Genomic DNA, 16,568 nt, shown 5'->3' with positions numbered 1-16,568 from the left:
GGCACAATCTTTCGCAATCTTACACTTTATTTCAGGTAGTCACTCTCATAAGCTTCTTCATACCTTTTGTCTGTGGGGTCTGGTTACATGTGAATTCCCACACCTGTATGAGTGGAAATGTTAAAAGAGACCCAGCCATCTGATTAACACAAACATTGCTGAAATAGATGCTAGTGTTCGTTTCTTTGAAGCCCCTTTTTTAAAATCTAACCTGCCATGGTTGGGCCTTGGGGATGCAGAGTTCCCATACGCATCATTCACCGGAGAATACAGCCATGCCTGTGCCCAGCTGTAGTGGTTGGAAGGACTGTCATCATGTTGCTGTTGAGTTGAGGCAATATACCCAAGTGGTAGAGGCATCATTCTCTCCACGGGGGATGGAATTTAAGACTAATAGTCCTCAGCAAATCCCTTGATAATATCAATAGTGAAAATGTCAGCAGAGGTATTGTAAGTGTCCATCAGTAAGATAACCCTACCTTATAGTTTTTAGAGTCACAAGGCACATGGCATTGACATTTCATTTGGTGCATGAAGCTTGAACAGATGACTGTTTTTTCTCACATTCCTATTCAGGTCCTGTAAGGGTTTCTAGTATTTTTTGTCACAAAATAGCTGGGGGATTTATTAAGGATTGAGTGGTCAGAAGAACAAGAATATGGTCAATAAACATGTATATACAAAGATCCAAATACCATTGTCAGTGCAAGATACACTGACTACATTTGCCAGATGTAGAAACCCCCATAGAAAACCAGGTGTGCAAAGCACATGATACTGTAAATTGTCTTTGTAGTGCAAAAGAGAAGCTCCCCCCTCCTTCTCCCCATAGCAGCAGAATGGAGGCCTAAGTGTCTACTAGTTGAATTCCAGGGAGAGATCAGCTTTTATCATTCACTCAGTTTAATGGGGCTCCCCCAACTTACTCATTTTGACCTGTAAAGCCCCACAGCTTTTTGCAGGCACTCCAACTCCATTGTCCGCTGAGCAGCAATACACTCCGTCATCGCTGTCCTCTACACTCAGAATGGTCAGAAGCTGTGCGTTTTCTTGTATGCTGTACCGGGTATCAAACAGCCTGCAGGATACAGTGACGTGGTGGTAAGAGCCCAAGATGTACAGCTTAAATCTGAACTCACTCTAAGTCACGAAACTCACTCGATAGATAGCGATTACAAGTTCAGCTTTTTCTCGTGGTTCCTAAAATGGTGAAACTTTTAAATGTATTTATACCGATTTCGTTCTGTACAGTCTTCTGTCTATCTAATCTGTGGTATTTATTAGGGCTGTTGATTTAATTGCAGTTAACTCACATGACTCATTCAAAAAATTAATTGCATGGTTAAACAATAGAATGCCAATTGAAATTTACTGAATATTTTGGATGGTTTACTACATTTTCAAAATATATTGTTTTCAATTACAACACAGAATACCAAGTGTGTAGTGCTCATTTTACATTTTTATTACAAACATTTGAACTGTAAAAGTGATAAACAAAATAGTATTTCTCAGTTTTCCAAAATGAATGAAATATATGAAATTAGGACCCCGATGAAGCCAATGGGAGTTTTACTATAGATTTCAAAGGGACCAAGATTTGAGCCTTTATGTTGTGTAAGAGCCCAATTCTGTGCTTACTGATGTCAGCCTAACCTTTGCTATTTATGACAGTTGGATCAGGATCAAATTCTAAATGAGAGCAAAATATAAGCCCAGATTACCAGAGTCACAGAGGAGATGCAGTTGGGATGGCTATCTCTGCAAATATATAATATAATATAAATGACTTTGCCCAGCTCCAGGGATAGCAGAGGGCCATGTGGCCCACCTGCCAGCTTCTCCCCAGAGCTGGCTCAGGGAGGGGTGGGGTCATGCAGGCCACCCACTGGCTTTCCCCTAATGTCAGCGGGGGGGCATGTGACTTGGAAGCCCAAGGGCAGCCCAGGGTGTCAGGTACCACATGGCAGCTGGCAGCTGCTCCCTGGGACAGGGTGGGATGGCAGATGCCAAGATTCCAGCCAGCAGCTGCTCCCTGGGACTGGGGTCCAGTACTTACTGCTTCCCTATGGTCATTCATGAATATATCTCTTCCCTCTGCTTGATGCCCCCTGCAGTCATTTGTGAATATAACAGTCCCTCCTATCAAAACCCTCCCTTTCCGATTTGATGGAAAGCAATCACATTCCACTTACTTCCCCTTGTCCTGGTCCAACCAAACCCTGACCTTGACTTTAAGTTTTGATAAGACGATTGATAATACAGGTTGAACCTCTCTAGTTTGGACCCTCAGGACCTGACTGGTGCCAAACCAGAGAATTTGCCAAACTATGGGAGGTCAGGATTTCCCAGCATCATTACCAACACTTCCACTGCTTACTGAGCTCTTAGAAGACATTTAGGGATAAATTACAGCTAAATAGCAGCACAGAACACAGAGTCAGGGCTGGTGGTTGTAAACAAACTTTATGGGACCGCACAAAACTTGGCCACACCCAAGACAGATGGACATCCTGCTAACTAAAATCATGTCGGATTACAGATTTTGCTGGACAAGAGAGTGTAAGATTAGAGAGGCTCAATTTGTATTTTTCTTTTTATACTGCTTCCGTTGTGTGGCTGTCACACAACAATGGTACATCAAAGACTTCTGTATTTTTATTAGTCAGTCACCTGGTGTCATTAGTTCACACAGTGCTACGCAGCAGGAGAGCTGTGTTGAGCAGGTAAGCAAGTCTTTGTCATGAGGGTTTAAAATTAGTGAGCAAAAGCTGCTACCGTATTTGACAGGACAGTACACAGCAGAAAAAGAACATGCCCTGATGCAGTTGATACAGAGGCACTATAGAACAGGTGTGTGACTTAAGCTACATCAGTCTTCCAGGGTTTGATTTCATGCACACACAAAGTGATACTCTCAGGGGTCAAAGTCAAACCCGGTACTCCTCACAAGAGGCAAGGAATAAGGAAGGTCAAGGGCTCCCGTTAATCTTCCTGGTGTAGGCTGACATTGAAGTTGACCACAGCTACGTCCATTTTAGCTACACAATTGGTGTAGCTAAAATTGCGTGTCAGCAGTTGATTTCTATGTCAAATGTAAGTATAATCTATGTATACAGCTTTTGGAGATTGTGCCATAGTGGAAGACATTGTAAGACAATTTTCTCAAACTAAGTTTAGCAGTATGATCTGTATGGTGGCCAAATACATGTCGTGAACAGCTACACTTTAGAGAGCTTACTGAGAAGCAGACATGTTACCAGAACTGCCCTGGCAACATTATAAAGCTATCTTGGCTGTCTGAGTTCTAGGAAAGCTTCCACGCTACTATTTAGGTTGGACAATGGAGCTGGAGTTGATCAAATAGAAAGTTTTTATGGTCAGCTGTTCTGCGTAACCACAGTTTAAATAAACCATACTAGCACACATTGGCATGGTCATAACTGCCACTAACTGCTTTCAGGATGTCAATTAGCTGCCTTTCCTAGTTCTCCTTGGAAAGTGTAGGCGTTTACAAAGTAGAGTGTAAAATAGAAGTTCTAAATGGTGCGCAGGAAAGACAGTTTTGTGGCTAAAGCACAGGAGTAAGAGTCAGGAGCTCTGTCTCTGTATGCCTGATACTGACTTCCTACGTGATGTCAGGCAAGTAACGTAGGCCTAGATCCTCAAAGATATTTAGGCACCTAGTAGTAGTAGTAGTAGGCATCCTTCAGTCTGCATAGACTATGGATCGTGCCCTTTATAGTTTCAATTGAGGGCTTCATTTACAGCGTCTACTGTGACTATGAAGACCCACACGAGAGTGACAGTCCTTGCTGCATCTCTTGCAGATGTGGTGGGTGTCTGGCAAGTCCTTATTGTGCTTTCTGTGCGCTCGCTTCTCCTCTGCTAGCTATCTGATCCTCATCTCGCCCTTCTGAAGGCCCTTGTGTAACCCCTGCCTCCATCTGCCGCGGTCGTCTGCTGAAATCAATTGAAAGCACCGAAATGCCTTTGAGGATGTGGGTTTAGCCCCTCATTTTCAAAGACATGATTTTCAGAGGTGCTGAATGGCCATTACTCTATTGAATACTCAGCAGTAGTGCTGATAATCAGACCCCAGCTGTGGCAGAGTGGGACCCCAATACTTAAGGCAATGTCTTTCAAAAATGTAACCTGTGAAGCTAAAAAAGGATCTGTTTTTTGTATACTCACAGGCTACGACTGTACTACAGTGGTCCTTCGAAAGAAGTTCTTCCAGAAGATCTCTTCCGAAAATAACTTCTTTCAAAAGAGCACATCCACACACCAAAAAGCAGATTGAAAGATTGATCCTGATCCACTCTTTCGATAGAGAGTGGCCACACGGCCCCAGCTTTTTCAAAAGAATGGACCAGAGATCAGAAGAACCAATGTCATGAGGACTGATCTGTCAAAAAAGGGCCCGTAGAGCATCTACACGCACTTTATTTCGGAAGAAGACACTGTTCCTGATCCTGGAGCTGAACAGGGCTTCTGAAAGAAAGGAGACATTTGTTCGATTTCAGATCAAAAGAGCGCATTTTGTGGGTGGATGCTCCACGTGCTCTTTCAAAACATAATATCGCAAACATCTTTTTTTCACCCATAACAAGCAGTCCTTGTGGCAACTTAGAGACAAACAAATGTATTAGGTCATGAGCTTTTGTGGGGAAAACCCACTTCAATAGATGATTGAAGTGGAAAAACAGAAATCAGGGTTTATATAGCAGGGAACGGTGGTCATTGCTTGTCACTAATAGGACTAGTTAATTGAGCAAATTAGGTAGCATGTCTCTTTCCTGTGGCTGCATCTACACTATGAGATAAATTTGAATTTCAGGGCTTTACCCTGATATTAAAGTGTGACTGTCTTCACACGTAATACTGTTAACTCGATTTATTGATCCACAATGCTGATTACAGAATATAGATATTACAGGACAGATATAGCATCGATCTTGAATTTAAAATCTTGAATCCAGGCGAGTGTGGAAGCACCATGTCTTTAATTCAAATTTGTTAGCCTCCAGAAGTGTTCTGTATGTATCCCACACAGCTACGTGGTGACCCTCTAAACATGGCTGCTTTGTTGTGCCCTGCTCTCAGGTGTGCAGGAAGGAGGTCAAAGTAAGCCCATGAAGTTTGGAATGAATTTGAATTAAAATTGGAATTGGAATTTAGCAGCCCAGCCTTGCAAATAGAAAGGGTGTCCATTATGAAAAAATCCCTTTGCCCATTGCATTGCACCACATCAGTAGCAGTTATCGGCAGCCCTGTAATGCAATCTTGAGTACGCCAAGTAGTGATCTGACGAGCACTTCTCAGGCTCGCAAGAAAGCCCCAGCTTGAATCTAGCAGGAGATTCTGGATCTCATTGCCGTTTTGGTAGACCAATCAGCAGCGAAGAGACTTCTGGTGGCAAAGAGAAACATGGCCATCTATAATCAGACGGCACGCAAGATAGCAGCCCAGGTTACTCCTGGGACTCTATGCAGTGCTGGGTGAAGGTTGAAGAACTCAGTCAGGCCTATCAAAAGGTCCAGGAAGCCAACCGGTGGTCAGGGGTGGCTCCATGGACCTGCTGCTATTATCAACAGCTCCCCATGCTTATCGGGAGCATCCCCACCATGGAGTCCCAGTTGAATTGCGATTCTTGTGGAGGCCCTGGTATGGATTCTGGGGTGAGCACGGAGGAGCAGCATGGCCCAGAGGAAGAGGTCAATGGAAAGGAAGAAGGGAGCAGTGAGCAGGGAACAGAGGAAGTTGTTCTAAACAGCCCAGAGCTCTTCACCATAGACCTGGAACCGGTCCCCTCCACACCGGGACCCTCCACGGCAGTCCCCTCCATGCCAGTCACCTCCATGCCGGTCCCCGAGCTCTCTGGAGCAAGCAGTTCAGGTGAGTCTTTATTCTGCATGCTAGAAGCAGGTTGGGGCTGGGTATAGCTATAGAGTTTTGGATAGGTACAGGTTTGTTAGCTCTGCTTCTGTGCCTCATAGAACAGTGTGTTAATGTTTCTTGGGGTGGAGCTTCTCCTTTTTGGAGATCTCCTCGAAAGCCTCATCCAGGCACTTTTGTATTTTTTTCACAAGATTCTTGGGCAGACCTGACTTGTGGCTTCCTTGTGGCTTGCCATGCCGGGTAACCAGATAGTGATCTGGTGTCATGGCACCACACAGCATTTTAGCAAATTTTCCAGGCTTTTGGTCACCCTGCAGGAGTAGCCGTTCTTTCTCTGTATCTGTGAGTTTTAGGAGGGTGATGTCTTCTTTGGCAACCTGTACAAGCACAGCAATTTGCATCTGTTTTTTGTTTGGTTGTTTTTTTTTAACATTCTTCCTAGCCCTTTACATTGGCCTGCAGCAACTGGCAGGCACTCTGTTACCTACCCCACAACATGGTTTGCAGGCTCTCTGGGGTTTCCATCGCATGTCCCTTTCCAACCAGCATTTCTTTTCATTTTTCATGACCCCCACCATGCCATGCTGCTGCCAGGCTCTGCTGGGCGTTTCTCCTCCCATGTCCCTTACCAAGCACCATTGATTTTCAGTTCTCAGGAATGCCCCTGTGCCACATGAGGGATTCCTCTGCTGTGCTTTTCCTCTCCTGTGTCCCTTTACATCCAGCCTTTCTTTGGATAATTTTTTTCTTTATATTATTTTTATTGTGCATTGAAGCCCCACACACAGCCATCCATTTGTCACTGTCACAGGGCACCCGGCCAGGACACCTGGCAGCTGCCCCTGCTTGGCAGACCTTCCCATTCTCACCAAAAGAGGACAATTGATTATATCTTACCATGTCCACAAAGCAATGCGCTAGAGAACTGATGGCAGGCGAGGTATTGTGAAATGCACGCTTACTGTCCCATTCTTAATAACCCATGTGTCCTTCAAAAGTACACTTTCAGTGATAGTACACAGAAAGACACATTCATTGCACTTCAAAGCACATTATGTCAATTGTATCTTAATATTGACCTTCATTTTCCAGACCCATTGTCCAGTGTTGCAGAGAAAACCATGAGACGCAGGAAATGCAAACAAGTTACGATCCTGCAGCACGTGCAAGACACTCAGGCAGAGCACAAAAACTTGACAAAGGACCCTGCTCAGTGGCATCACAGTACAGGTGAGTGGCATCTGAGTCAAGTACCTTTAACAAGAGAATGCCGTACCTGCAGCAGCAGCAATTGTCAAAGCTGAATGAGGCCACGACAAAGCACACTGAGGTCACGGCAAAGCAGACTGAGGTCGCGGCAAAGCTCGTAACGGCTGTTACTGAGCAGACGGAGATCCTGCACTCCCTGCTTCAGTTGCAGAAGGACTCCCGAAGCAGCAGGGCATCAGCTGATACCCACTGGCTGGAGTTCATACCCGCTGGCCAGAGTTCCCTGAGGAGAGGGTGCCTACCCCCCATTGTCATGGTCCCCGCAACACATCCCCTGAGGGGAAGTTGCCCACCCCTCGTCATTGGGGTCCCCACACATAAGGAGGGAAGGGAAGGCTACCCTGCCACTCCAGCCCCAAGCGCCACTGGAAAAGGCTATTCAAGCACCTTTGGGGAGGCTTCTTTTTCCAGCCACTTAAACATCTTCTCCCCACCAAATAAAATCATTCCTTTGAGCTCGGTGTGATTTCTTGTTCTGCAGGAGTGGCGGGGAGGGGAACACAAATCAAAACAGGCGGGTGGCGGGGAGGGCGAGAGCCGCTGAAGGCACAGCTGCCCAGTGAAACTCCCTTGTCCACAGCAGACGCACAGCTAAGGGAACCAGGCATTTGAGGGGAGGGTGAATGCCACTGCAGCAGACATGCGGCTGAGGGATCTGTGTACGGGGGGCGAGAGGTGGGGGGATGCTGAGGGCACAGCACATTCTATTTACGGCAACTCATTCATTATGGCACGGTTGATTTATTGGCGTTATGGTGGAGACATACATAGGTACCATGTGCGTTACAGAGTCATAAAGCTGTTTTTTAAAGCGTCTCTTACTGCTGCAGCCTGAGCATGGCTACTGGTGGATGGCAGCATAGACGGCTGCGAGTAAGCCCTGCCTATTGTCTCCGCTTTAGAATTCCAGATAGATGGGAAAGTCTCCCACCTTGATTCACATACGTTGTGCAAAATAGCTCACACTGTAATAACGGTGGGGACATGAGCTTCAGAAACATCCAAATGGGTAAATAAACATCTGAACCTCACTTTCAAATGCCCAGTGGTGCATTCCACAATCATTCTGCACCTGCTCAGTCTGTGATTATGATTGCTGGGGTCTACTGCTCCCGTGTAGGGTTTCATCAGGCAGGGAAGCGCAGGGTCATCCAGTATACCAATAGGCATCTCCACGTTGCCAATCTTGATTTTCTGATCAGGGAAAAAAGTCCCATCCAGGACTTTCGGTACAGTCCTGAATTTCGGGATATGCACATGTTATGAACCCTCCCTGTCCAGCTAACGTTGATGTCAGTAAAATGACCTTTGTGATCTATCAACCCCTGCATGACCATGGAGAAGTGCTCCTTTTGATTAATATACTCCAACACCAGATGGGATGGGGCCATGATGGGGATGTGCATGCCATCTATTGCCCCATCGCAGTTAGGAAACCCCTAGGCAGCAAAGCCATCCACTATGGCTTGTACATCTCCCAGGGTCACAGTCTTCCTGAGGAGATGCTGACAGATTGCACAGACAACCTCCATCCCCATGGATCCTTCTGCAGATCTGCCCACCCTGGACTGATTTGCCACTGACTGTCGGGGGTTGCAAACTTCCACAGTACAATTGCCACTCACTTTTGTACCATTAAAGCCGGCCTCATTTTGGTGTTGCTGCACTTCAGGGCAGGCGCCAGCGCATCACAAAGTCCCCTAAAGGTGGACTTGCACATGCGAAAGTTCTGCACCCACTGCTGGTCATCCCAGGACTCCAAAACGATGTGATCCCGCCAGAGTGTGCTGGTCTCTCAACTCCAAAAATACCACTCCACTGTCATCAATGCGTTCATGGCAGCCACCAGCTCTGTGTTCTTGGACCACAGTTTGCACAATTGCTATTCCAAAACACTATCCTTAGCAGCAGCAGCAGCAGCAGAATAGACAAGCGTCATTGAGCTTTGGAATTGAAGGATAACTTGCGTGACAGCTGCTGTGGTTGCCGAAGCAATCTGCATTATGAGTTGGAGTGTTCGTGGATCCATGTTTGCGCTGGAAGGCTGCAGCAGCATATGGCACGATCTCTGGCTCTTTTTTCATGTGGTTAGTGATGCAGTGAATTCTGGGGTTCCAACATGAAACACCCACAAGCAACCAGATCTAAGGCACTGTGGGATAGGTACGCACAATGCAGGGCTCACACTGTCGAACTTGCATGGGGCAATGGAGATGCAGCAATTCGACACAGAGGAAAGGTGGGTCGAATCTGAAGAAGCTTCCTGGACACTTTAGTTGAATTCATAATATCGAGATTAAGTATTCAAATTTACTATATGTCGTTGTTATCTCGTAATGCAGACGCAGCCCGTGAATGTCAAAAGTGGGGAAATTGCCCTTTTAATGGCAGGTAACTTCTTTCCCCCACCTCCAGCACCCCCGACTCTCTGCTATATAAACTCTGGATTCTGTTATTCCGTTCCATGGGGAAGTGTGTTTTCTGTTCCATGGTGAAGTGGGTTGGGCTCTAAAGTGCCACAGGACTGTTTTGTTCTTTGTGAAGCTACAGACCAACACATCTACTACTACTCTCAGATTTCTTTGCATGAGAAAACACATGATCTCCTGCCAAAAAATCTGATCCAGTAATTTGTCTAGAATCATAAGAGGTAACATTTATTGCCGTTCTAGCAAGGATATACTAAAGAGAGACTTACGTGACTTTTCACTAATGTTTTTCATCCATAGTTTTCAACTCAGCCCTAAAATTTTATGTCATGCAATGTTCCTCAGTGTTACATTTTAGCAAAGCTGGTGGGAAATCAGAATTTCCATCCCACAGAAAATTCTTGTATTTCAAAATTTGTTTTAATCTTATTTTAGATAAGAAGTTGAAATAACCACACTGTTCATGGAAAGAGCCTAAACATTTTGTTTCAGAATATTGTTTCACCCCTTCCTACCAAATGAAATATTTTGACATTCTGGAATCAAAATATTTCAGTGTACCTTGCTGAACTGAACTGAAACTTTAAGTTTTGGGGTGCTTCTACATTTGGTTTGCTTCTGCATCCCCTAGAACTGTTGTGGTACATGCCATCTGCCCCCATTGTATTCTAGGAGCTGGGCTCTTCAACTGGACTGCATCTTCTGTGACAGAGCATGGTCTCCCCTCTGGCTGACGTAACATGGCAAATTACCCATGGTGCATCACTGGAGATGTCATCCAAACAAGAAGCCTGGATCTTGAAGTAAAATCACAGCATGGAGCATCTAAACTGTAATTCATATGAGTCACCTGAGCAGCTCAGACAGACCCAAATTTGAACTAACACAAAATGAAATGTTTCAATTTGGTCTTTAAAAATGAAGAGTCACGGCACAATCTGATCAAAACCAAAGCAGAGAAATAGAGTTGGGGTTTTGTTTCAGAATCTGCGTTTTCCATCAAAGCAACATTTTGATGGAAAATTTCTATCTACCTTGTTTGCAGGGCTGACCCCATATGGCACTTTGTCGGGTTTGCATTCTCACCTGATGGGAATGTTGTTACGTGTCCAGGTAATCTCTGGCTCAGGGTAGGAGTCCACAACACACATGAATTTGGCAACTTCTTCTACTAATGCATCCACAGTTTCCAAAGGAGTGTTGATAAGGGGAGCTGCAGAAGGAAAGGGAGAGAACATGTGATTTTAATCCTGGGTTTCTTCTGAGCAGTGACTGCTACTTCATCCGACTGTTTGGTAACTTCTTAGGCATCAGCCAATGGGACTCTGCTGCTGTGCAGGGCCAATATAAGTGATGCCACATTCCTGCTGGTCACCTCTGCACCCCTTCCCTCCCATTCCATATTTCTCTGATGTGGAAGTAGGCCACTTATAACTGGCTACTGGGGCTGGCAGTTCTCTTCATTCCCAAATCTGCACTCTCTTCCAATACACACTGGGCCTTCTGCACTAGCACAGTTGAACTGAGGTTCCCAGGGGCATTTCCTGGTTTATTTATCATGATTTTTTCCCTTATAGTCTCTAAGGGCTAGACCATGAAGTTACCACAAGTCTGGTACGATTCAAAGAGTCACAGTTCCACCCCTGCTTCTCTCTCGGTGCCCACTCAGCTGCACTGGTTGGTGTGTTGGGATAGAGGAACAGTTCCCGGACTCTGCTCACTACCTGCCTATGCAAAGGTGACTTGTGTCCCCTGCAGCAGCTGCTCATCCGTGTGAGAACCAGCAATGCTGGATCTACACACGGGAATAAGGAGGCTCTTTGTCTCCTCCGTATGAGTGTGCAGGGTGACTTGCCATTGTTGCCAGAAGTGAGATTCAGGAGTCTTCATCAATATGGATTGATTCGGTTCTACTGCATTTCTCTATTTTGAAAATGTGGGATACTACTTCTGGCATAGGGCTAATTTATAAATGGCCCTGAAGTATGGTAATACCACATCACAATTTACACACAGCCTCTTGGAGTTTTTTCCTTAATCAGCTCATGCCCAGTGTGATGTAGATAACAAACAACTACATCATATGTTTATTGTGAAGTAGCCACTATGAAATGAAATGCCGCTTTATCTTTGGAAAGACGTGTTCCATGCCACTTGGTAAAAGCTGGGACAAGTTGTTAGAATTCAAAAGGCACCTCCTAAATATTTTCCCTCCACATGGTGATCACAATAACCAGAGATACACAACCAGTACTTCTTAATGTAGTTCTGGTACTTGGTACACAGGATTTCACTGACAGCTGTGCATATATGAACTAGATGTATGCTTTGCTGTGAAGTATGTAGTGAACTTGATGGAGAGGCAAGAAAAATCCTAGTGACCTTTAAACAGTGCAAAGAAAATTACCTTGCCCATACACACATTACTAAATAGAAATACACTGTTTACTTCTGAGGTGTCTAGTACATTTTAATGTCTCTCCATGGAAAAATCTTACCTGCGTTATATCTGCTTCATCTCTAGCCAATGCAATCTATCCTACATATTCCTGAGCATTAAATTGCACCAAATGGTGATATGAGGCACTTCAGTACAAATGAGACAGAATATTTATCTTTGTTTCTCATGTAGCTCGGTATACATTAAGACACCTTTGGAGTTATGGGTGGAATTTAATTGAAATAAAACTGGGATAACAAAGAGATGAATCAGGGCTTTCACACTAACGCTACCTTTCAAGTTCACATTATTGTACAGTACTTTTCAAAATTGCTGCTAAGGCAATTTTATGTTAATAAAATTTCTGTTCAGCTTGCCAACACACAGTTCATTAGTACAGGTTGAACCTCTCTAGTCCACCACCTTCAAAACCTAACCAGTGCCAAACAAGAGAATTTGCTGGACCATGGGAGGTCAATATTGTTTAGCAGAATTACCAACACTTCCACTGCTTACTGGGCTTTTAGAAGACTTTTAGGGTAAATTACAGCTAAATAACAGCACAGAACACTGAGAGTCAGGACTGGAGGGCTGTAAACAAACTTTGAGAACACTGGAAATTTGGCCACACCCATGATAAGTGGTTGTCCAGCTAACTAAAAATGTGATGGATTACAGATGTTGCCGAATGAGAGAGTGCTGGATTAGAGAGGTTCAACCTCTACTCAGTAATTACATTTATGTGACAAACAAATCCTAATTCTGCAACTAAGAGAAACAAGAGAGTTGCACCAGGTTATAATTTGATCATAGCTGTTTAAAAGATGCAGGGTGTTTGTTTAGTAGGAGCTGAGAAGTCGCTCTTCCACATTCTTAGCAAGTGGTACAACTGGGGTAAAATCCTGGCCCCAGTGAAGTCAACGGACTTTTTGTCACTGACTTCAGTAAAGCCAGGTTCCCCCGCCACCCCCCAGATGCTACTGGAAAAGGCATTAAGAAAATAATTGTAATATTAGCAAACACACACCATATACACTTGTTAAAGTCATTTAATAATGCTAGTAGGTTTTCTGCCCCAAGTCTGTTCATTTAAAAGAGGACTGAGTTAAGTTATTAATCAGATTTTTGTGGTTTGGTTCTATTATGAGATGAATTATTGCAATGGCTTTCTTATATGTGACGTTGTATCTGTTCTCAGTGTGCCTGAGTCTGAAAAGGTGCTTTTTGATTTTTAGCAACTTAATGAATTAACTTAATTAACCTATAATGCATGCTGATTGTATTTATGTGATAAATGTTGCTATGTTGAGGAAGAATGCAGTAACAGCTGATATACTGGACATAGATTTGGTGGTATTTTGCGCATCAGGCAAACAAAATCCATAAGATTTATATAGTAACCAGATAAAATGGACAAAATTACAGAGTCTTATTTTACCCTTTAACTGTTGATAAGATTCCATAGCCTCTAGCATTATTCTGGTCTATGGGTCTAATCCTATTCTCATTGTCACACCTCTCTGGGCAAGATTAACTCTTATAATTATAGGGGGACCGGCATTCAAACAACTAACACTTTACATATTGGTAAAACAGTTAAAAGAAAATGTGCTAACACTGCCCTCTGTTCCTTTTTAAGCCTATCAAACAATAAAGTTACTAACTGGGTGTATCCAGAATGTCCTATCTTTGTTATTTTCCTATATTAAAATTTAATGTTGGAATAAAGAGAAGATTGAGAAATATTACTTTGCTAGCATGAGAGTGACAGAGACAGGTCAAAGAAGTACTTGGTGGTTTTGTCTGATGAAGCGGGTCTTTGTCCATGAAAGCTTATGCTCCAAAATATCTGTTAGTCTATAAGGACTTCTTGTTCTTGTTGAAGATAACAGATTAACACGGCTATATCTCTGATACTTGTGTGACATGGTAATTTGTGGGCTCTGCCACCATTTTCTGCCAAAGAGAGATGCCAAAGTGGCATGGACTGGTGCTTATTTAGAGATATACATCAAAGAAGTTCCAGTGTTGATGAGAACTGCTGCTTTTCCTGGCCAGAAAAATCACTTCAAATCAAATGGGGCCCATGTTGCCAATTTTTAAATTAACTGAGCAAAATGTACAGTTCATCGTGCTTAACTTTGAGAAATGGGCCAAGGCTTTTGCATGCTCCAGAACATAGGCCAGGGCCAGTGCTCCATCGAATTTTTTTCCCTCCATGGACAGAACAAATTTTGTTCTGTGCACCAAGGTACATGTGGATGTGCACCACTGGTAGAAACACATGCTGCTGGGTGGCACCTGTATCTCTCCTGCGCGGCGACCCAAGTGCTCAGCTTACAGGGAACTCTGGTCAGGACAATGCCTGTGACATTTTTAGATAACAACTTCAACTAGCATGTCAGGACACATAATCTCTCCATTGTTAAGACCATTTGGGTGCCATTTTCCTGGACATCAATTGGAAGTTCAGGAAGTAGTAAGAGGATTCAAGGTCTATATTAAAAGTTTTTAGTGTTTATTACTTAGTGTTCTAAATTCAGTCCAGCAGAGAGGACCAGCTGCCTTGTTTTTTAATTTTTAATCTAAACTTTTTAAGTCAACAAATGACACAGAAAAATAAAATTTACACCCATTCCAGCAATGTAGACTCTTGTTAGGGAAACTTTTCTAACTATGAATTGCTCTTGCACATATCTCTGACGATTACAGCTCCAACTTTGCTGCAAAACCTATGGAAAATCTTACTTGGTGGTCTTTTCTGCATGTTTGGTTGCCTTCATATTTTCAGACTCTCTCATGAAACAAGACAATTGACATGAACATGATGCTTAGCTTTCTCAACAAGAAAATCCAGTGCAGCTCTTTTCTGAAATGAGAGATGGCTCTTCATTGCCTGATGGTGTCAGAAAAATCACTTCAGTCACTTCTGTCTTTCCACTGTATTGTCTCTCCAGTCTTACTCCTATCTGCCATCCTCTTCCCAAGTCTTATTTAGTGTTGTTGCCTGAATACAGCACCATGGGTACAATTTCCATGCCAATACTTTCGGAAAGCAAGTGAAACAGTTTGATCAATAGGTATTAATCTTGACTTGGTCAGAGCTACTGGCATAACAGTGACTAACAGCTTCTTCTTGAGCTATATTCCCCTCCCCAGTTTGTCGTACATTTTGATCTCGTCCTAATAACCAATATGAGAAGAAGAAAACCTCCCCCAACTGACAATTGTGTCCCTATGTGGTAATTTTCTGTTTCCATTACAGCAAAGTTGAATATTGCATCTAACAGAATTTTCTGAACAGATTTTTCTAATCTCATACTGGTTCCTAATTTTGTGTGTGTGTTATAAATGGTATATAATACTGTTTCTCAACCTTTTTCTTATGAATTACCCCTTTTAAAAAAAATTAGATGTATCCCCAGTACCTGCAATTTTCACACACACACAATTTTTCTACCATTGCAACACATTTGTTTAAACAACTTAATTGTAACTGGTTGGTTGGAAGGAATTAGCTAAAGGCGATAAACTTGCCATTGTACTTGTGCAAAAAGGAGAAATGAAAAAAATTAGATGAACATAAAATAAGTCCAATTTTTTTATTCATAAAAAGGTTGAGAAGCACTGAGTTAGTGTACCCTCTGGAAGAACTCCAAGTACCCCCAGGGGTACATGTACCCCTGGTTGAGAACCACTGGCATATAATATAAATAAAATACAGAAGTGTGTATGTTTATACATATGTATAATGTAGGCATTACAGCTATACACATACATATATGCATTATGTATACATATATGGTTTACACATGCATACACACAAGAACATCATAAAACTTTTGACCCTAACGCATAGTACACGAGCCAGCAGCTAAGTCTCAGCAGCTTGCTTTGACATAACGAATACCCAACCCACGCAAAGTGGACCCAAAGAACTTCTTTGCCTATTACAGTGACACTAAGTGCTATTTGTAAATAAACAACCATCAGCCTTAGGTAGATATGCAGGATTATTTCATCCTTATCCTCTAAAGACAAAACATGGCAAAACTAATAAAACTGAGACCAGTGCATTAACTCAGCTTTTACTAATGACGCTTACAAGCCTGAACTGTCCTTATAAAAATTCCTGAATCAGTGACATGCACAATAGAGAAGACAAAGGTTGTTAAACAAACCTTTTGGAAGTTTTTCGGCCAAGCTGAAGGCCACCAAGGCGAAGATATGTACAAGTGGAATGTTTATTAAGTCTTTCATGTTTAATCCAGAATCCCAGAAGGCTCCGTTAGGCAAAGTGCATTGAGTTCCCTGCCGGTTTCATTTTAAACCGTGGTTTGTTACAAAGTGCCTGAGCTAATGGCCCTCTCTGCTGCAGTGTGTATGAGGTCTAAGTATAATCAGGAATTCTCGGACGTGGCTACAGTGATGGACGTGGCCAGCTGGTTTGCATCCACTTAGGTCAGTATGAATATGTGGGGCTCATGAAACAAGAGAAAGCAAATCCTTTAGAATTCCTGAGCAAAGAG

At 43.3% G+C, this 16,568-nt stretch overlaps 1 protein-coding gene across 1 annotated transcript in view; it reads right to left on the bottom strand.

The window, feature by feature from the left end:
• Nucleotides 1-16,314, bottom strand: part of MUSK (muscle associated receptor tyrosine kinase) — an 82,722-nt gene extending 66,408 nt beyond the window's left edge. The window contains exons 1-3 of the mRNA XM_074994690.1: nt 16,221-16,314; nt 10,686-10,812; nt 927-1,078 (exon numbers count right to left, since the gene is read on the bottom strand). Coding sequence (XP_074850791.1) covers nt 927-1,078; nt 10,686-10,812; nt 16,221-16,299 — 358 coding nt within the window. The 5' untranslated portion in view covers nt 16,300-16,314. The remainder of the gene's footprint in view (nt 1-926; nt 1,079-10,685; nt 10,813-16,220) is intronic.
• Nucleotides 16,315-16,568: the final 254 nt, after the last annotated feature.

The sequence above is a fragment of the Carettochelys insculpta genome, chromosome 5 (genome assembly GCF_033958435.1).
Source record: "Carettochelys insculpta isolate YL-2023 chromosome 5, ASM3395843v1, whole genome shotgun sequence".
Classification (NCBI taxonomy): Eukaryota; Metazoa; Chordata; order Testudines; family Carettochelyidae; genus Carettochelys; species Carettochelys insculpta.
The sequence above is the reverse complement of the archived record's forward strand: the minus strand, read 5'-3'. Positions and strand labels throughout refer to the sequence as shown.